The following is a 15,804-nucleotide window of genomic DNA, read 5'->3' on the forward strand; positions in this document are numbered from 1 at the left end:
AATCTGATGCACAGCGGAAAGAATGATTATGTAATGAATCCTGAAAGCCGCTGTCAGATCAGGTGAATTGCCTTGCTACCGCAGAGCTCAACCAATTGTATTTTAATTAAGAGATGGTCCCTCATCTTGGTCTAGAGTGTCACTGTTGCCTGAGACAGTGACCTCATCTGTGTGAGAAATGGAGATAGCTTCAGATGGGGTGGGAGGGGGCCTGCTAAGACATAGCAATTGACAGGAAAACTTATCTCCCCCTTAAAGAGGAGTCTGCCTGATTATTTGATATATAATAAGTTTTGTCTCCACTTGACCTCAATGCTACTTCTGATTGGCTCTGCACAAATTGAAGTGACCAGCTTCACAAAAGTATCTCGTATCAAAATATCACGATATTTGAGGGGATTTCTGCGACAATGATATTCTTTACAGGATACCAAAATACTGAAAAAGATTTTCTTATTGACTTCAAGAAAATAGATATGCAACAAAATATATGTGTTACAGTTTTATATGTCAGCATATATGTAACAGTTTGCATTCAAATATTCAGTAAACATTAACATATTATGGTGGTTCGTTGTACATCTAATCTTTTGTAATCAAACCACTTCCAGTCGCTCGCCTTTTTGAAAGTAACTCCTTGGTCAAGGAGCTGCCTTCAGCCATTGTTGTTGTTGCCATGCATCAGTTACACACAATAACAGTATGACATCATCATGACAACAAATCTGAATATTGCCATTATCATTTATTAGATTAAACAAAGGAGAAAAAAGGCTAAATTACTAGTGGGGGGGGCTAGAGGGGGTGTACATTTTATTACCTTTGAAGTGATCCATCTGATCTATTCTTCTGTTTCTACTCTTTGTGCTAAGATAAGCTAACTGACTGCTGGCTTTACCTTCATTTTTATGACAGCAGTATCAAGCTTCCCATCTCACACTCTTCAGTAGAAAGTGTATATCCAAGATGTCTCCGAATTGATGGGACGAAGGTCCTCTTAGCCTTTAAGTGACTTCGGGAAATAAGCCCCACTCAACACCGATCACAGAAAAATTCACACTGAACACTCAAGCTTCTTGTACCAAATTTAAAACTGTTCGACTGCAGTTCGACACTTCGAAATGCAACAAAACTACATTTCCAGAAGCAAAGAGAATGCATACAATTTTTATGACACAAAAGTAAACTCAAACCTGCATTTCAGAAGCTGTCTTAATCTGCTGCCAGACGCAGAATTTTAGAGAAGATCCAACATTGTCCTTCCTTCCAGAGAAATCAGACAAAAATAGTGTGTCCACCTGTGTCTGCTTGCATGGAGGCAATGAGTGAACCACTGGATTCTTGACAGTTAGTTGGAAAAAGTAAAGATTGTAAAAAAACAAAACATTTGTTGTCCTTTCTGTACAACCTAGCAGCTCATTGATATAGTATGCAGTGGCAGTACAATGTTGGTGATGCTGCGTGGAGGCCGGAGCACACATATGCTTCTCCACATCATTGCTACCCAGGCTCAGGGCACTGTGGGCCGAGTACTTAATCATTCATGTCGTGGGAGGTGGAGGGACAGAGATCTTATTCAGTGCTTACCTGGGTATCTACTGCTCTACTGAGTGTAACATAACAATACAGAAACAAGATCCAAACCACACCAATCATACCATCCCCCTTTCCCTCTCTTTCTTCTCTGTCACTCCTTCTCTTTTTCTCTCTCTAAGCTCCATTACATCACAACCAACAGCAAATATCCACCAGTGTCATTCTTCCAGCTGGCACACTCCAGGTCTTGTTACTGATCTTTGATTAGGTGGCTACATTACGGGCTAATCACCTGCTGCTTTATTACTCAGTGTAACATTGTTGGTCAGGGTCACCACTGTTTTGAGCTGCAGCCTGAGCAGCCAGTGCTGATAATGCTTTTGTAAAATAGTACCAAGCTGATGCCCAAATGCAATTCCCAGATGTTTTGGGGAAATTTATAGTTTGTTAGAGAGCTGAAAGTGTAGAAATGACACTATATTTGTGAAAGAAAGATGACATGGAGGTGATGACATGAAAATAAGATCCTTGGCCTGAGTTGGACATTGTGGTCATCTCCCATAACCCCTAAAACGAAAATATTTCCTATTAAGCCTATAACTGGCCTTCAAATTCAGCTTGAACTTTACCACTGACAAAGGAGCAGATTTCTCTTGCAGCCAGGTGAAACCCAGATTTGAAAATCCAGATTAAAATTAGATATTTAAAAAAACATACAATTTACCAGCTCCTATGAAGAAATGCACAATCTATCTAAATAATAAATTCCTCTAAAGTAGGCCTATTTACAAATGACAAAAATCGTGCACAGCCAAACCTCTTCACAGCCACGCTAGTACACATCGGTGCTTTGAAATCAGTGCTAAAGTCAGCACGCTAATATGCTCGCAGTGACATTCGATGATGACACAGCAGAGCTGCTGAAGTCAAGTGCTACCCAACCAGATCTACATTGTAGGCCAGCGAGCTAACGTTAGCGTCCCAACGAGCAGTTTGATGAATCAGCTGCGGCTCCAACTCACTTTAACCAAGAACAAACGGTATGTCAACATTTTATTAGATATGAATAACAGTCCCGTTTTTCCCCTCTCAAACCATTCTAGTGCCTGATGAATTTATGGCACCATCAAATATTCAATCAGATCAAACAATGTTTACACTGAACTCACCTCATTCAGCCAAATTGCACATTAATAGCCCTCATTTTAGATTTAAGTAACTTTTCAAACAGTGAAGTGTGATTAGTCTTGCAGGCATAGTTGTAAAACAAATGACAAGTCATCCAATTGTTATGGAGACTACAATATGAAAGCCTAAAACCTGTTGGTGGTGCCAGTGAGAAAGTCGGGGATCACAAAAGTCATTAGGATTTATCATCTTGAAACTGTACATGTGTACGATGCTATATTTCAGTCTAGACTGAGGTGGTGGGCCAGCTGACAAACTTTATATACCAAGATTTACAACTACAGCTGGCACAGTGGTGCAAAAGGGAAAAAGTATTTCCTTTACAGTATGTAGTTTAAACACAGTAGTTTTCTTTCAACTAAATAAATTACTTGGCGACTTGCTGAAACTGTTGAGCCTAGATTTAGTTTTAAGGCTATTTACTGTATATCCACTAATAATAAGACATTATTGGATATACATTTACAGGAATTTTTATTTTTTTTGTCAACACTCATTTTTCCCTTGTCAACAAAAATGTCCAGGCCTTAATTAAAGTATGTGTAATTTCTGGGGAGAAACTGGGTGTGAGTAATAATGTGTCTTACTCTGTAACCTGGTAACTACTGTTAGAAAACACACACCCTCCAAGGTAACACAGGTGTCTATTTTATCTGCTCTGGTGACCTAAATGTGAGAAAAGCTCAGGTTTCACTGATTTTGTGAATTGATTAATGTTTGGAAAGCTTTAAGTTAATTGACTTTAATGGGCAGCCAGTTGAGTGTTCAACATATACAATCATTCACTCTCCACTTCAGAAAAGTTGTCAAGGTTACCTCTTCTGCCGCCCCACCTCTCCCCCGGCCCAGCAATGCTTGTCCAATCTTAACAAGCTTTGTGCTACCCACTGGGCTCTGATTCAGCACGAGACCCGGCAAATCCAATTACACAGGAGTCAGAGAGGTTGATTTTCCCATTATAGATTCCATGCTGAGAATGAGAGCTGATGATAACACTCACATCACACCACTACTGCCCCCTTTCTCTCTTCTCTCCTCCTTATTTTGTGTCCATTTCTCTGTTCCCCTCCCTTTATTTTTTTTCCCTCTTCCTATCTAATTCCTCTTTTCCCAAAGACTCTCTTTCTTCCCCCTGTCCTTTTCTTTGGATCTCTCCTTCTTTCATAGTCCATTATTCTAATTTTTCAGAGCAGCGTAACGAAGGCTGGGCCCCGTCATCACTTCAGTCCCAAAGTGCTGGGTCAGTGAGGTTAGTTCATACTCCACATTCAACATTTTTTACTTAGACATTATTTCTGTCTTGCTTAAAAACCAAGAAGAATAGATATCATCGTTAAATCGTCCTTGTAATTGTGATTTCCTATTCTGTCCTCTCTTTAATGTGCTATACCTTTTAATATCTAAAGCCATTACTCTTGATTTGACAATTTTTGTAACACAAATACTTATACATTTGGAATCAAATATTTCTTAGCCTGGATAGCCTCTGGAAGGTCACTGCAAAAGCTAAATGCAAAGTAATTCAGACTTGACTTCTGGGTGTCGTCCTTAGGGGACACATCATGTGCCGGCTGTGTCGCATAAAAACTAAATGAAAGCGCTTTTGGAAATTAGGGTCTTACACTCAATCAGCTGTGAAAAAGCACTCAATCAGCTGTGAAAAAGAAGAGGACTTTTGCTCCATCTTTACCTTTTAGTGCACTGAAAAGGCCTGACCTTGCCTCAGACCAGAGGCTTTGGTGTTGACACAGGTCACTCAAAGGTCAATACCATTGACCTCACTAAAAATTAAAGACGGTTTTCTGGGGTCCGTAAGGACAACAGGATTGGGAAGTTCAGCAGTCCAAACAGAGAAGTCGTCTGTTGTGTCGGAGAGAAGAACATGGTGTGATGGGACCTGCTGGGGCTTTCTTCATAGACCAGTGTTGACCAAAACTCTGTCAGTGTGTAAAACATCCACTGCAGCTTAATCTTTCCATTGTTCAGCTTGATGCAGGCAGATGGCTGAAAACTCACAGTTGTGAAGTCTTACAGTGGTGAATGAAGTATTCAGATTCTTTAGCTATGTAAAACTGTACAATACAGCACGGTGATAATCAGTGGAGGAATGTAACTGTACCAAAGTACAGATTCAAGGTACTTGAGCTTTACTTGAATTCCCATTTTATGCAACTTTATACTTCCACACCACCAAATATGGCAGTCTTCACACCATAAAATTGTTCTGACCACTTTAGTAACTAATTACTTTTGAGATAAAAATTCAAACCATGTATCTCCAAATTTGGTGGTTTTGAATTTGAATGTTTGGGATAAACTTAAAGATTCAATGTTCCTTTATATATAATGACAAAATACTTGTATTTCTTAAGATAAATAAATGATTTAAAAACATAGAATATGATGCATTACTGTAGATTAAACTAACAAACTGGGCTTCATTGGCAAACATACAGTGCATCCGGAAAGTATTCACAGTGCTTCACTTTTTCCATATTTTGTTGTTACAGCCTTATTCCAAAATGGATTAAATACATTTTTTTCCTCAAAATTCGACACCCAATACCCCATAATGATAATGTGAAAAAAGTTTGTTTAAAATTTTTGCAAATCTATTAAAAATAAAGGTGGTTCAAAACTTCTTCCATTTACGGATGATGGAGGCCACTGTGCTCATTGGGACCTTCAATGCTGCAGAAATTTTTCTGTGCCCTTCCCCAGATCTGTGCCTTGATACAATCCTGTCTCGGAGGTCTACAAACAATTCCTTGGACTTCATGGTTTGGTTTGTGCTCTGACATGCACTGCAAAAACACTTTTCTGTCTGTTATTCAATTCCATAACTCAGGAACAGAAGAAGAGATCGTGACCATATTCCACATTTGGTCAGATATTGAATTGGTGACACTAATCTTGGGTGTCCACCTTGAAACTGTGCTGATTATAAAGATCTTTTGTGCTGTCGGTTTGCGAGGCGTGTGAAGTATCCACAATTTAGAATTTGTAGTTTCTTTGCAGCAACATCCATATTCGAAGCGTCGTCTACTGTCATGTGTTCTAGCAGAATCAGCTTTGCTGGCCAAGCATGTGAACATACAAAGATTTCTTCTAAGTCTGCACTACATGTATCTTATGAGTATGGACAGATGTGGTTGTAAGGCTAATTCTTTTGCACACCAAGTTCATTCACTGCAGCTGTGTTAAACTGGGCTTCAATTTCTAGTCTCACTTTGTTAGGACACTATCTTTGTATCATTGTATCCTTTTAAAAAAACTAAAAAAAAAAACTTAATTAACATTTTACATTTAAGACGCGAAGTAACATGTCCCGTTACATGAACAACTTACAGGGTAGCCTGAGGCCTGACAGTCTGGACACGCTGCTCCATCCTGGTTGAAGCTCTAGTGGGAAAACAAAGTCTTTGGCAGGACACTGATGCTGCTCCTTTGCTAAGTATGGCTGACAGCCGCTTCCTCTGTGTGGCCAGAGGGTCACTCTGGGTGACAGGCTCTTCTGGGGGACACTGTGTCTCTGCCTGCAGAGGCGATTAGAGGGGTGAGCTGACCTCGTTCTCAGAGGAGCTGATGTGTTTTGAGTAAACACTTGGTGCAAGACAAAAACACAGGCTACAAACACAGGCCAACCCTCAGTCGTTGATCCCATTGTTTTCCCATTACTCCCGAACAGGCATGAGAGAGGAGAGTTGTCACTGTGTTCCTGAGCTGCAGGGAGTCATAGTACTCTTATGTGGCACCGAGTCTGAATGCATCCCACACAGCCAGGTCATGCCGTCAGAGGTGCCCACAGGTCACTGCCATTACCTCAGTAGTCCTAAACATGTCGCTACCTGCATAAATAAATATTTTATTTATATCACCATTATTAAGCGTGCACGGGGACAGAATAATAAAACATTTAATTTAGTGACTGGGAAAGACTGGAACAATACACTGGCAAGAAGAAACAGTTTACACAAGTACAGCAGATCTTCATTATCTTCGAGGAGCTAAACTTTAAATTTGCTTGCCAACATCTGAAATCACAGCTGCTTAAATGACCACAGAGCAACAACAAAAAACGACTTACCTTTCTCATTTAGGTTCATAAAAAGATCTCAAAGCTTCAGAATTGTTATCTGTTACACTATTAAGTAATGTAAAGTAATGGCATGATGCGGGATATCTACTTTTAGCCAGATAGTGAAGAAAAATAATCAGAAGGGTTATTTTAGGTTTGTGTTTATTTCTGACAATACAGTTTGAAGTGTTGTTTTTTTTAGATGTCTACTAAAGGCTCTTGAGGTTACTTGTGACAACAGTTTTTCCTTGCCAGGGGAGTTTTTTGTGTGTTTTGCATATTATGTCATTTTTATCACTGAAGAACCAGTAATTACGGCAGGAAACTGTGAATCCCACCTTTCAAAGACAGCTCAACAAATAGGTGAGATTAAGTTCATCATTAATAGAATGTGTCAGTATTAAAAAACAGTTACTAACTTTATTGGCAAGCGGCTTTGGCTTTGGCAACATGAGGTGATAACAGAGGTCAGAAAGTCATCTCCCGAACGGCTGGTGCATCAAACTCTGCAGATCTGCAGTGTAGAGTAAAGACTAACCTGACAAAACTGCATTTTCTCAGAGGAACAGCGATCACAAGTGGACCCAACACAAACACTGACATCATATTTTCTTAACAATGCTAAATTGAGTTGAATCGAAAGTGACAATCGCAAAACCCACAGGAAATATGAAGAAAAAGATACAAATTTAACATCTTCTACACTGCACTAAATTGTATTTTAAGATGAAGGGGGTTGCAATTAACAGCTCTTTTGTTTATGGATCAATTTGGTGGTTTGTTTCTCAATTAATAGTAAAATAATGTATGTTGATCGTGAAGTCTTGACATTTCTTGGTTTTTAACCAATAGGGTCTCTGTCCTGCTCATGCACTGGTGCCCAGGTCAGATTGTCAACTAAATTAGACTATACCCTCATCATCATCATCATCGTCGTCGTCAGTACCGCTTATCCTTATTTCACGCAGTTTGAGCACCGTGCCCTGCGGTGTTCCTCCTGTTTCCAGATCATAACCCCACAGGCTTTAGGACCTAAAGGATCTGCTTTCTGAGGATGGTCTTGTTTTTGTCCGTTACGTTCATGCATGTAATCATTGATTGTGCCTATTGTGACAGGCCGATTTACCATCTGTAGAGTCCCATGGGGCTGATACCGCTGCCACTGCAGCCTCCCTGCAGACTATAAGGAATTCCCCTTTAATTTCCGGCCGCAATTTTGTATCTCAAACTGGTTTCACATTTAAGCCTCGTATTAAAAGACCATACCTGTTGTTTATACTTCACTTTATTACTGATACTCAAACGCGATGCAATCATATCGACCTCCAGAGTTCCGAATTGGACATTTTTTTTGTGTGTGTTGTGAAATAGGCCTACATATAATTTGAAACCCATTTATTATTTATCTGGTAAAATAAAACTTTTCTCTTGTTGGGGACTCCCTGGATTTCACACAAGATGCTAAGAAAGCGATAATCAGATTTTGTATTATTATCATTTTTATTTAAAAGTTACAAAAATACTAATACTAGGCACAATAATTGGTATTTGCAATACTAGTCCTTTTCCTCACAAATTGAAGGGTTCATTCATCCATGGAACTACACGAGAAAAGGACACGTATCCTAAGAAATCACGTCAAAACAGTCACATAGGCTATTTCCTCAATAAAAAAGGTAAAAGTTTAGTTTTTTGTTATTCTCGTTTAGAATAAGCTATTGTGCATAGACCTCAGTAAAATGCCAAACTGTAAACGAAACGCAGTTCAGTTTAGTAAGGAATTGGTCAAATGTGTTGTAACGTGTTACCAGCCCGAGACAGAAAACTGCCTTCATGCGAATTTCTTTCTAAAGTGGACCTGCTCTCCAGACAAGTGTGAGCTTTTGCCGCCTCCTGCTGCAGCCCACCCGGCCCCCTGCCCTCCCTACCCGCCTCCTCGCCTCTTTTTCCCACTGCTGAGAAGAGCAGGACGCGGCCACAGCGGCGGGAAGCAAATTATCTACAAGCACTTCCCTTAAAAAAAAAGTTCACACTCACATACACAGATGCCACCACAAGTAGCAGCTCACAACGTCTTAGACCTGAACGAGGGATTAACTGGGAATAACCTCGCAGGAGGACAAGTGCAGCAAAATGGATATTTTATGATTATTCTTCCCTTTTTGTTTATTTTTTTGGTGTGTTTTTTCAGTTGCTTTTATTGTCTCGATCAACAATTTGAGAATAGCCTACTACTCAACATTTTTTGCAATACCAGTAAAAAAATAGTCTGACCGGGATTTAGGCCTGAACTGGTGTGTGGTGTTCAGTGTTTTATTAGGACGCACCTGGTGCACCTGTGTGTCACTGGAGCTACAAGCGCACAGGGCGGTGAAAGACAGACAGGGAACTTCCGGTATATATAGTCTCGTCTGTTAAATAAGAATCCAACGAGAAGACTACAGTGTGTGGATGGAGGATGGCCTGGCTTTTAACGCAATAAACGCAATAAAGCCGCCGTTGGATGAACGTGAGTGGCGCACCACGAGCGCACCAAGTCCCCAGAAACTGAGATAATAAAATCTCATCCGCGCTACTTGGCTGTGGGAAGTGTGGATGTTGTCGCTGCTGGTGACAGAGACTGCATTAACAACAGCTGTTAAACTCATGGGATCCTCCTGCCCCCCGAGCCGCTGGGGGCTCTGCTGAGGTCTCCACTGCGCATGTCAGAGCTCTGGACAGCTCCAGAGAGGGAAATTTAAAAACGGTTTTTGTAGACTCAAGGACAACACAGTGAAATACAGTACAAGGGCTCACGACCGGTTCTCACATTCTTCAATATCAACCAAAACAGGTGATTTTTTTTATTTTTTTTTTCATGATTCCTCTCTTTCAGTCAGTGTTAGATTGTTAGTTTGGTTGTGCCAGTTGTTCTTTCTTTTATTTTTAATTTTTCGGTAGACAGACTAAATGGTAAGACATCTAAATCCAGGCTGGAAAATGTGACCAAACTATTATGTAAACACTTGTAAATACTGATGCTTAATGAATACAGGCTATATTATGAAATGTTCTCTATTTTTATAGCTTAATTCAGTCACTGAAAGGAGATTAAAAGCATTCAGTCAGTAAAATGGGTTTCAGCTACAACAAAGGCATACTTGTATTTCTATTTAACCTTAAGTTTGATATGCTTTTACTTGTTATGGAGCATTTATTTCAAAATAGCACATGCTGTTCCACCATGTTCATTTACTTAAAGCAAACACAAGGTTACTTTAAAGTAGTACTATTAATATTGTATTGATTATCTCTGCATGGCTTGCTTACCTTAGTTTCAAGGTTAACTGATGATTCAAACAAACTAAAGTGTGTGGATTTTTTTTTTAAATTCACTGCAGAGGTACTGCATATCCCAGGAAATGATAGAAGGTGGAATAACATCCAGGATGTCAGGAATAATTGAGAATGCTGGGCATCATCCGTCTCCGCAGGACTACAGGTAGGACGTCTGATTTAAACCTTGTTAAGATACATTAGGACAATTTGTTACAGCATCTTATAGCACTAAACAATGTTATTTTCTTGTTACATATTGTCAAAAACACTAAACTCTGAGATGCCACAATAGATAAAAGACATATTTTCACAAACCCTTTAAGGTGTTTTCTAAATGGTCTTGGAACAAACTGTCTAACCCTCTACATTTAATCTAATGGTAGATGGACAGCTCTTTTTGTGCATGGGGGGTTGCATGAAAGAGGAGAGAGGAAAAAAAAAAAAATCCCGAAGAATAAATGATTTTCAGTCTGAATGGATCTGTCAGAAACCATCAGCTCTGTTTACACTCCCGCTGTCGGCGCACGGAGAGCCTGAGCCTCTTGGCTTGCCAGCTCAGGGGGAGACAGGGCGCTCTGGGTCACCAGTGTGCACAAGTGGCTCCCAATTAGAAAAGGAGGGAGGAAGGGAGGGAGGAGGCGCAATATTAAGTGTTGTTGAACTTCTGGAAAGGCTTGGATGATATGTGGAGACACCAGCTCAACATGTTTTGCATCAGTGAGCAATTTCTATGCTCTGCTAGGGAGAGAGGAGGGGAGGTGGGAATGCCCATAGTGTGTCATCTATTCTATAGTCTCTATCAGTAGGTATTCTGCATTTATAATGGATGATTGTAACCTTAAAGCAGAAGTTCAAAGGACCACCTAGAGCAAATATTTTACGTAGTTTTGATGCATTTTGAGTGCGTACACCCACGTCTGTGGTGTTACATGCAAAACAAACATTTTCTGAAATTATACCTTAATAGTGCTTTATGATTCATGTAGTCACTTAACATTCAAATATATGAGTCATAAACTTTCTGATTGTTGACTCTCTTAGTTTTTCAAGCTTCAAAGTTAGGTAGTCCAACTTCAAAGCTACGGCTTATTGTGATGATATTGTGATGCGCATGCAAGATGTTTGAGGACGTGTGCTACTGATTCCTGGCAGCAATGATGTCACTTATTTAGATGGCTGACACAGAGCCCTGACCTCAAACTGCATTCGCTCCCCCTCTGGCCTAAGGCTTCGTTGGTTTCCCCATTAAGAGAGGACGAGGGGGGAGGATGATGGAGGGGGTTGGGGGGGTAGTGAGGATAGAGGCTGGAAAGGGACAGGGAAGCAGATGGCATCCTATTTGTCCCTCTTATGTGAGGGCTGTCATTCCAACAGATTAATGCAAGGGCTGGGTAAAGAAAAGAAATGACAGAGACAATCAAGGAAGGGTCTGGGGAAGACAATAGAGCCACGTGCCACTGGGCAGATTTGTCGTTTGGGACACAATAGGTGATCATTTTTCAATAGACAGGGCCAACTGTTGCAGGCAACATGTGCTGCTGTCCCATGTTTCAAACGATCTCATGCGTTGTTTACTTATGATTCAGCCAATGGGTAAGTCGAGACTGTGGTCACCTGACACAGGGTTTGATTTTTTTATTAGGAGATGTGTGTGTCTATTGGAGGGGATATGTGTGGGGGTGGGGGTGGGGGTGTGTGGGGGGGGTACTCCTACACTGTCCACAGACCCACAAAGTAACTGAAAAGCATGTGTTGTCATAGTGACCCCAATTACTAAACCCTTGCACAGTAAGTGTGTGTGCAGAGAAGACTGGAGAGGATTCAAGAGGATTCCTCTCTATTCTTTCTCTTCAAGGCTCGCCATATAAAAGACATAATAACTGAAAGTTGATTGGCACTGGCAGTGCACAGGTTAAACCGAAATCCTCCATTGAATCCAGTTTTTAGCAAACATTTATAAAATGATGGGCTGAGAAAAAAATTCTCTAATGAAAAATCAGTCATGTAAAATTAATGTTATTTTATGTTTAATTTTCATTAATACTCTGCAACAAAACTGAGAAGTAAAAACAAAGAGACAAAGATCAGTGTGCCACTCCAGAAAAAAACAACAACACGAGAATGTCAACAGATGATTTACTCTGAATGAAAAGCTTATTTAACTCCCTCATTGTTGATTAAAACTTCCACTGCTAAATAACACTTGTAGTTAATCTTCTGATGGTAAATCCTGTATGGCTAATACACAGCTGCCCTGAGCACCTTTCATCTCTGTTTCCCCACATTCAGTCTCATTACAGCGCTTTTGACTTTGAAGGACAAAATGTTCTGTCGAGTGTTTAGATTTAAATTCGACTTGGGGTCGATGTGTGTCTAAGGTGACAGCCGTGTTAACCCCACAAACCCCAACACCCCACCCCACCCCTCCTCTCTTGAAGGCTTCTGACCACGGACCCCTCCCAGCTGAGGGAGGAGGACCTCCCTGGGGACCTGCAGTCTCTGTCATGGCTCACCTCTGTGGATGTGCCCCGGCTACAGCAGATGGCTGATAGCAGAGGCCACAGCAACGGGCCCTCCCAGGCCAGCTTGCTGGAGCAACAGACAGGTGAGGTGACAGGGAGGAGACAGTGCAACATTCAAAAACTGCAACAACTCTCTGATTGGACGAATCACGGCTGCTGGAGTCTTCTGAATTTGTGTCATCTGCAGAGTTGGAGAAATTTGGAAGACTAGTCTTGAAAGATTAAGGCCAATGAAAATACACGGTTGTTTATTTTTTTTGCCATTGAGAATTGTTCTACACTAAAAACAGAGGGACAGTTACTCTCAGAGATTAATCCATTATGGTGGTTTTGGTGGGATATGTTGAGGTTTAGGCTTAATAAACATAATGAACTTGTTAGCATCAAGACAAATCCACAGACCTTGTATTGAACTGTTTAACTAAGATCACCTGCCATTAAATTCTCTGTCACCGTGTTAAAAAAAAAATCACTATAAATATATGGACGAATAGGTGAGGAATTTTTTTTTTTTATGTTTGTGCTCTGGCTTTTTGTCTTTACAGCTCAGCTGAGCAACATCACAATGAACGCCAGTCAGGGCTCCATGCTCCACCTCCAGAGCAACATGCAGCACAGCCCTCTGGGTATCAGTATCATCAACACCCACAGTGGAAGTGTGAGTTTTCATAACGCGACCAGAAAAAGTCCTTTTTATATTTCATGGTGCTTACTTAAATATAAAATGACCTGGGATTTGTTTCACAGATGTCTCCATACTCCATGAATGGGCTGCCCTCTCCAGGATACCAGTGCCCTACCTCAGTCTACCAGCCGACACCCCAGCAGGTGTACTCTCTAACCCAAACTGGACAACAGGTAATGTACTTGAAGCTAATGAAGAGCCTGATTTTATCAATGGAGAAAGGTTAAAAGGATAAATTCCTTATTATCTCTTGTCTGTTATAGTGTTCAACAGGTGGGCTTTATAGCAATGTCTCTTTCAACAACCAAAGTCTATTCACACAACCTCGCCTGGCTCCACAAGACCAGGAGCTGCAGCCCAAGTCTTTCCCCAAGCCAATCTACTCCTACAGGTCAGCTCACATATACAAAAATCCACCTGATTCTTTGTTGTGTTACACCTTATCTGCTTTGAACTGCAGTCAAATAATGAATTTGTTTTCTTAGCTGTCTGATTGCCATGGCTCTAAAGAACAGCAAAACTGGCAGCCTTCCAGTCAGTGAGATCTATAGCTTTATGAAGGAACACTTTCCTTATTTTAAGGTATGATACTCTTTTAATATTTCAGAAACTGACTAAAAGAGAAGGCGCATGTTGATAAAGACTGACGATACTCTTCCTCTTTGCTCACAGACTGCACCTGATGGATGGAAGAATTCAGTGAGACACAACCTCTCCTTAAACAAATGCTTTGAGAAGGTGGAGAACAAAACAAGCAGCTCGTCCCGTAAGGGCTGTCTGTGGGCGCTGAACCCTGCCAAAATTGACAAGATGGAGGAAGAGATGCAGAAGTGGAAACGCAAGGACCTCCCAGCCATTCGCCGCAGCATGGCTAACCCTGGTCAGAGCTTTGTTTTGTTAAATGTGAAAGGTCAAACGCTCTGAGCAACAAGTCATCAAAAACTGAAAATGCCGTATTTTTGCCTTGTCTGACAGTCTTGTCTTGCTTCCGACAGATGAGCTGGACAAACTGATCACAGACCGCCCAGAAAACTGCAGAAGAAAGGCTTTAGAGGCAGGCATGACCCGGCTGCCCAGCTGTCCAACTGGGCTCTCTCTGCCCATATCAGGCCAGATGCAGCCTCAGCCTATAGTCACACTGTCCCTGCCGTGTTTACCGATGCACCAGCACCACCAGCTTCAGGCCCAGCTCCAGGCTCAGGCTCGACTGGCCCCCATGTCCCCTGCCCCGGCCCAGACACCTCCCCTCCACACAGTCCCTGACCTCTCCCACAGTCCACTCACCCAGCAGCCCAGCAAGCCCCCTGACGATTTCTACAGTGTGCATGGTGACACACACACAGAGGTGGATGCCCTGGACCCCAGCATCATGGACTTTGCCCTTCAAGGTAAACACATTTTTTAGGTGTCTTGTTTTTTATTCACAAAATAACTGCTGTGATAACTGTGTTGCTGCATCAGTACACTAACGCCTCCTTCCATCTGCTCAGGTAATCTCTGGGAAGAAATAAAGGACGACAGCTTTAACCTGGATGCTTTGGGCACCTTCAGTAATTCACCCCTCCGACTATCAGACTGTGATTTGGGAACAGCCAACCTCCCTCCTGCTTCCAGTGGCGCGAACCTGCCGCTGTCAGACATGCAGGTGACGGGGCTCTACACCTCCTACACTACCCAGGACCCCTTGTCCTCCCAGTACATGGGCGCCCCAACCAACAGCAAGCCCATCGCTCTGCTTTAAAGACGCTGAAGAGTTTCTAACAGAGTCAACATGATTTATTCATCAGTCTGTGGATATCTGTGGACGCCAACTGAAGAAGTCTGAAGTCAAAGTCTGAAAGCTGGTTTCTTTTGTGCTACTAAAATCATAAGATCTGGGAACTGGAGAACAACTCGGAGAGAGATGTTTGAAAATCATTTCACTTACAGTCTACAAGAAAACTGCTCATTACAAACTAAAACTGCTGATGAATTACAAGGCGACTGTAAGACAAATGTAAGACTTCAACTCTCTAGCTTTGCCAAGCAAAGACTCAAAGCCTGTATGACTACAAAGACTATATGTGGAGAATTATGTGTAAGTTAGCATCCACCAGTTTTTCTACTGTTCGCTCTGCATTTTAAAGCCTTTCCATATTGTAGCTCCCCATCTCTTGTCTGTTGTATTGTGCTAGACCTTATTGCCGTGATGTTTTATTTATATTTATAAAAGGCAGCTGGAGAAAGTGATGACTTTATCAATCTTTTGCTGTATATATTTGAATGTTTCAAATCGCTATCGCCACAGAAAAGCTTTCTTTTGACTGTATTTACTCACCTACTTCCAAAATGCAAAAGTGTGCCAACACTTCCAGTAATCCAGATTTTACACATTATTCTTCTACACACCGTGATTAACATGTCTGAAGGTCAGATGTATATTATGTTCATTAACTTGATCATAATAAAAATCAAATGGGTGAATAAAAGAAGCTTCT

At 41.3% G+C, this 15,804-nt stretch overlaps 1 protein-coding gene across 1 annotated transcript; it reads left to right on the forward strand.

The window, feature by feature from the left end:
* The first annotated feature begins 8,913 nt into the window (after window positions 1-8,913).
* Window positions 8,914-15,780, forward strand: foxn4 (forkhead box N4). The gene is made up of 10 exons (XM_069138710.1): window positions 8,914-9,635; window positions 10,183-10,283; window positions 12,559-12,725; window positions 13,188-13,300; window positions 13,390-13,500; window positions 13,591-13,718; window positions 13,813-13,909; window positions 14,000-14,207; window positions 14,323-14,715; window positions 14,818-15,780. The coding sequence occupies exons 2-10, from the start codon at window positions 10,204-10,206 to the stop codon at window positions 15,066-15,068; spliced, it is 1,548 nt and encodes a 515-aa protein (XP_068994811.1). The 5' UTR covers window positions 8,914-9,635; window positions 10,183-10,203; the 3' UTR covers window positions 15,069-15,780.
* The last annotated feature ends 24 nt before the right edge of the window (window positions 15,781-15,804 follow it).

This window comes from Embiotoca jacksoni, unplaced genomic scaffold (genome assembly GCF_022577435.1).
Source record: "Embiotoca jacksoni isolate LCO1_2020_lvr unplaced genomic scaffold, fEmbJac1.0.p SCAF_8, whole genome shotgun sequence".
NCBI lineage: Eukaryota > Metazoa > Chordata > Actinopteri > Embiotocidae > Embiotoca > Embiotoca jacksoni.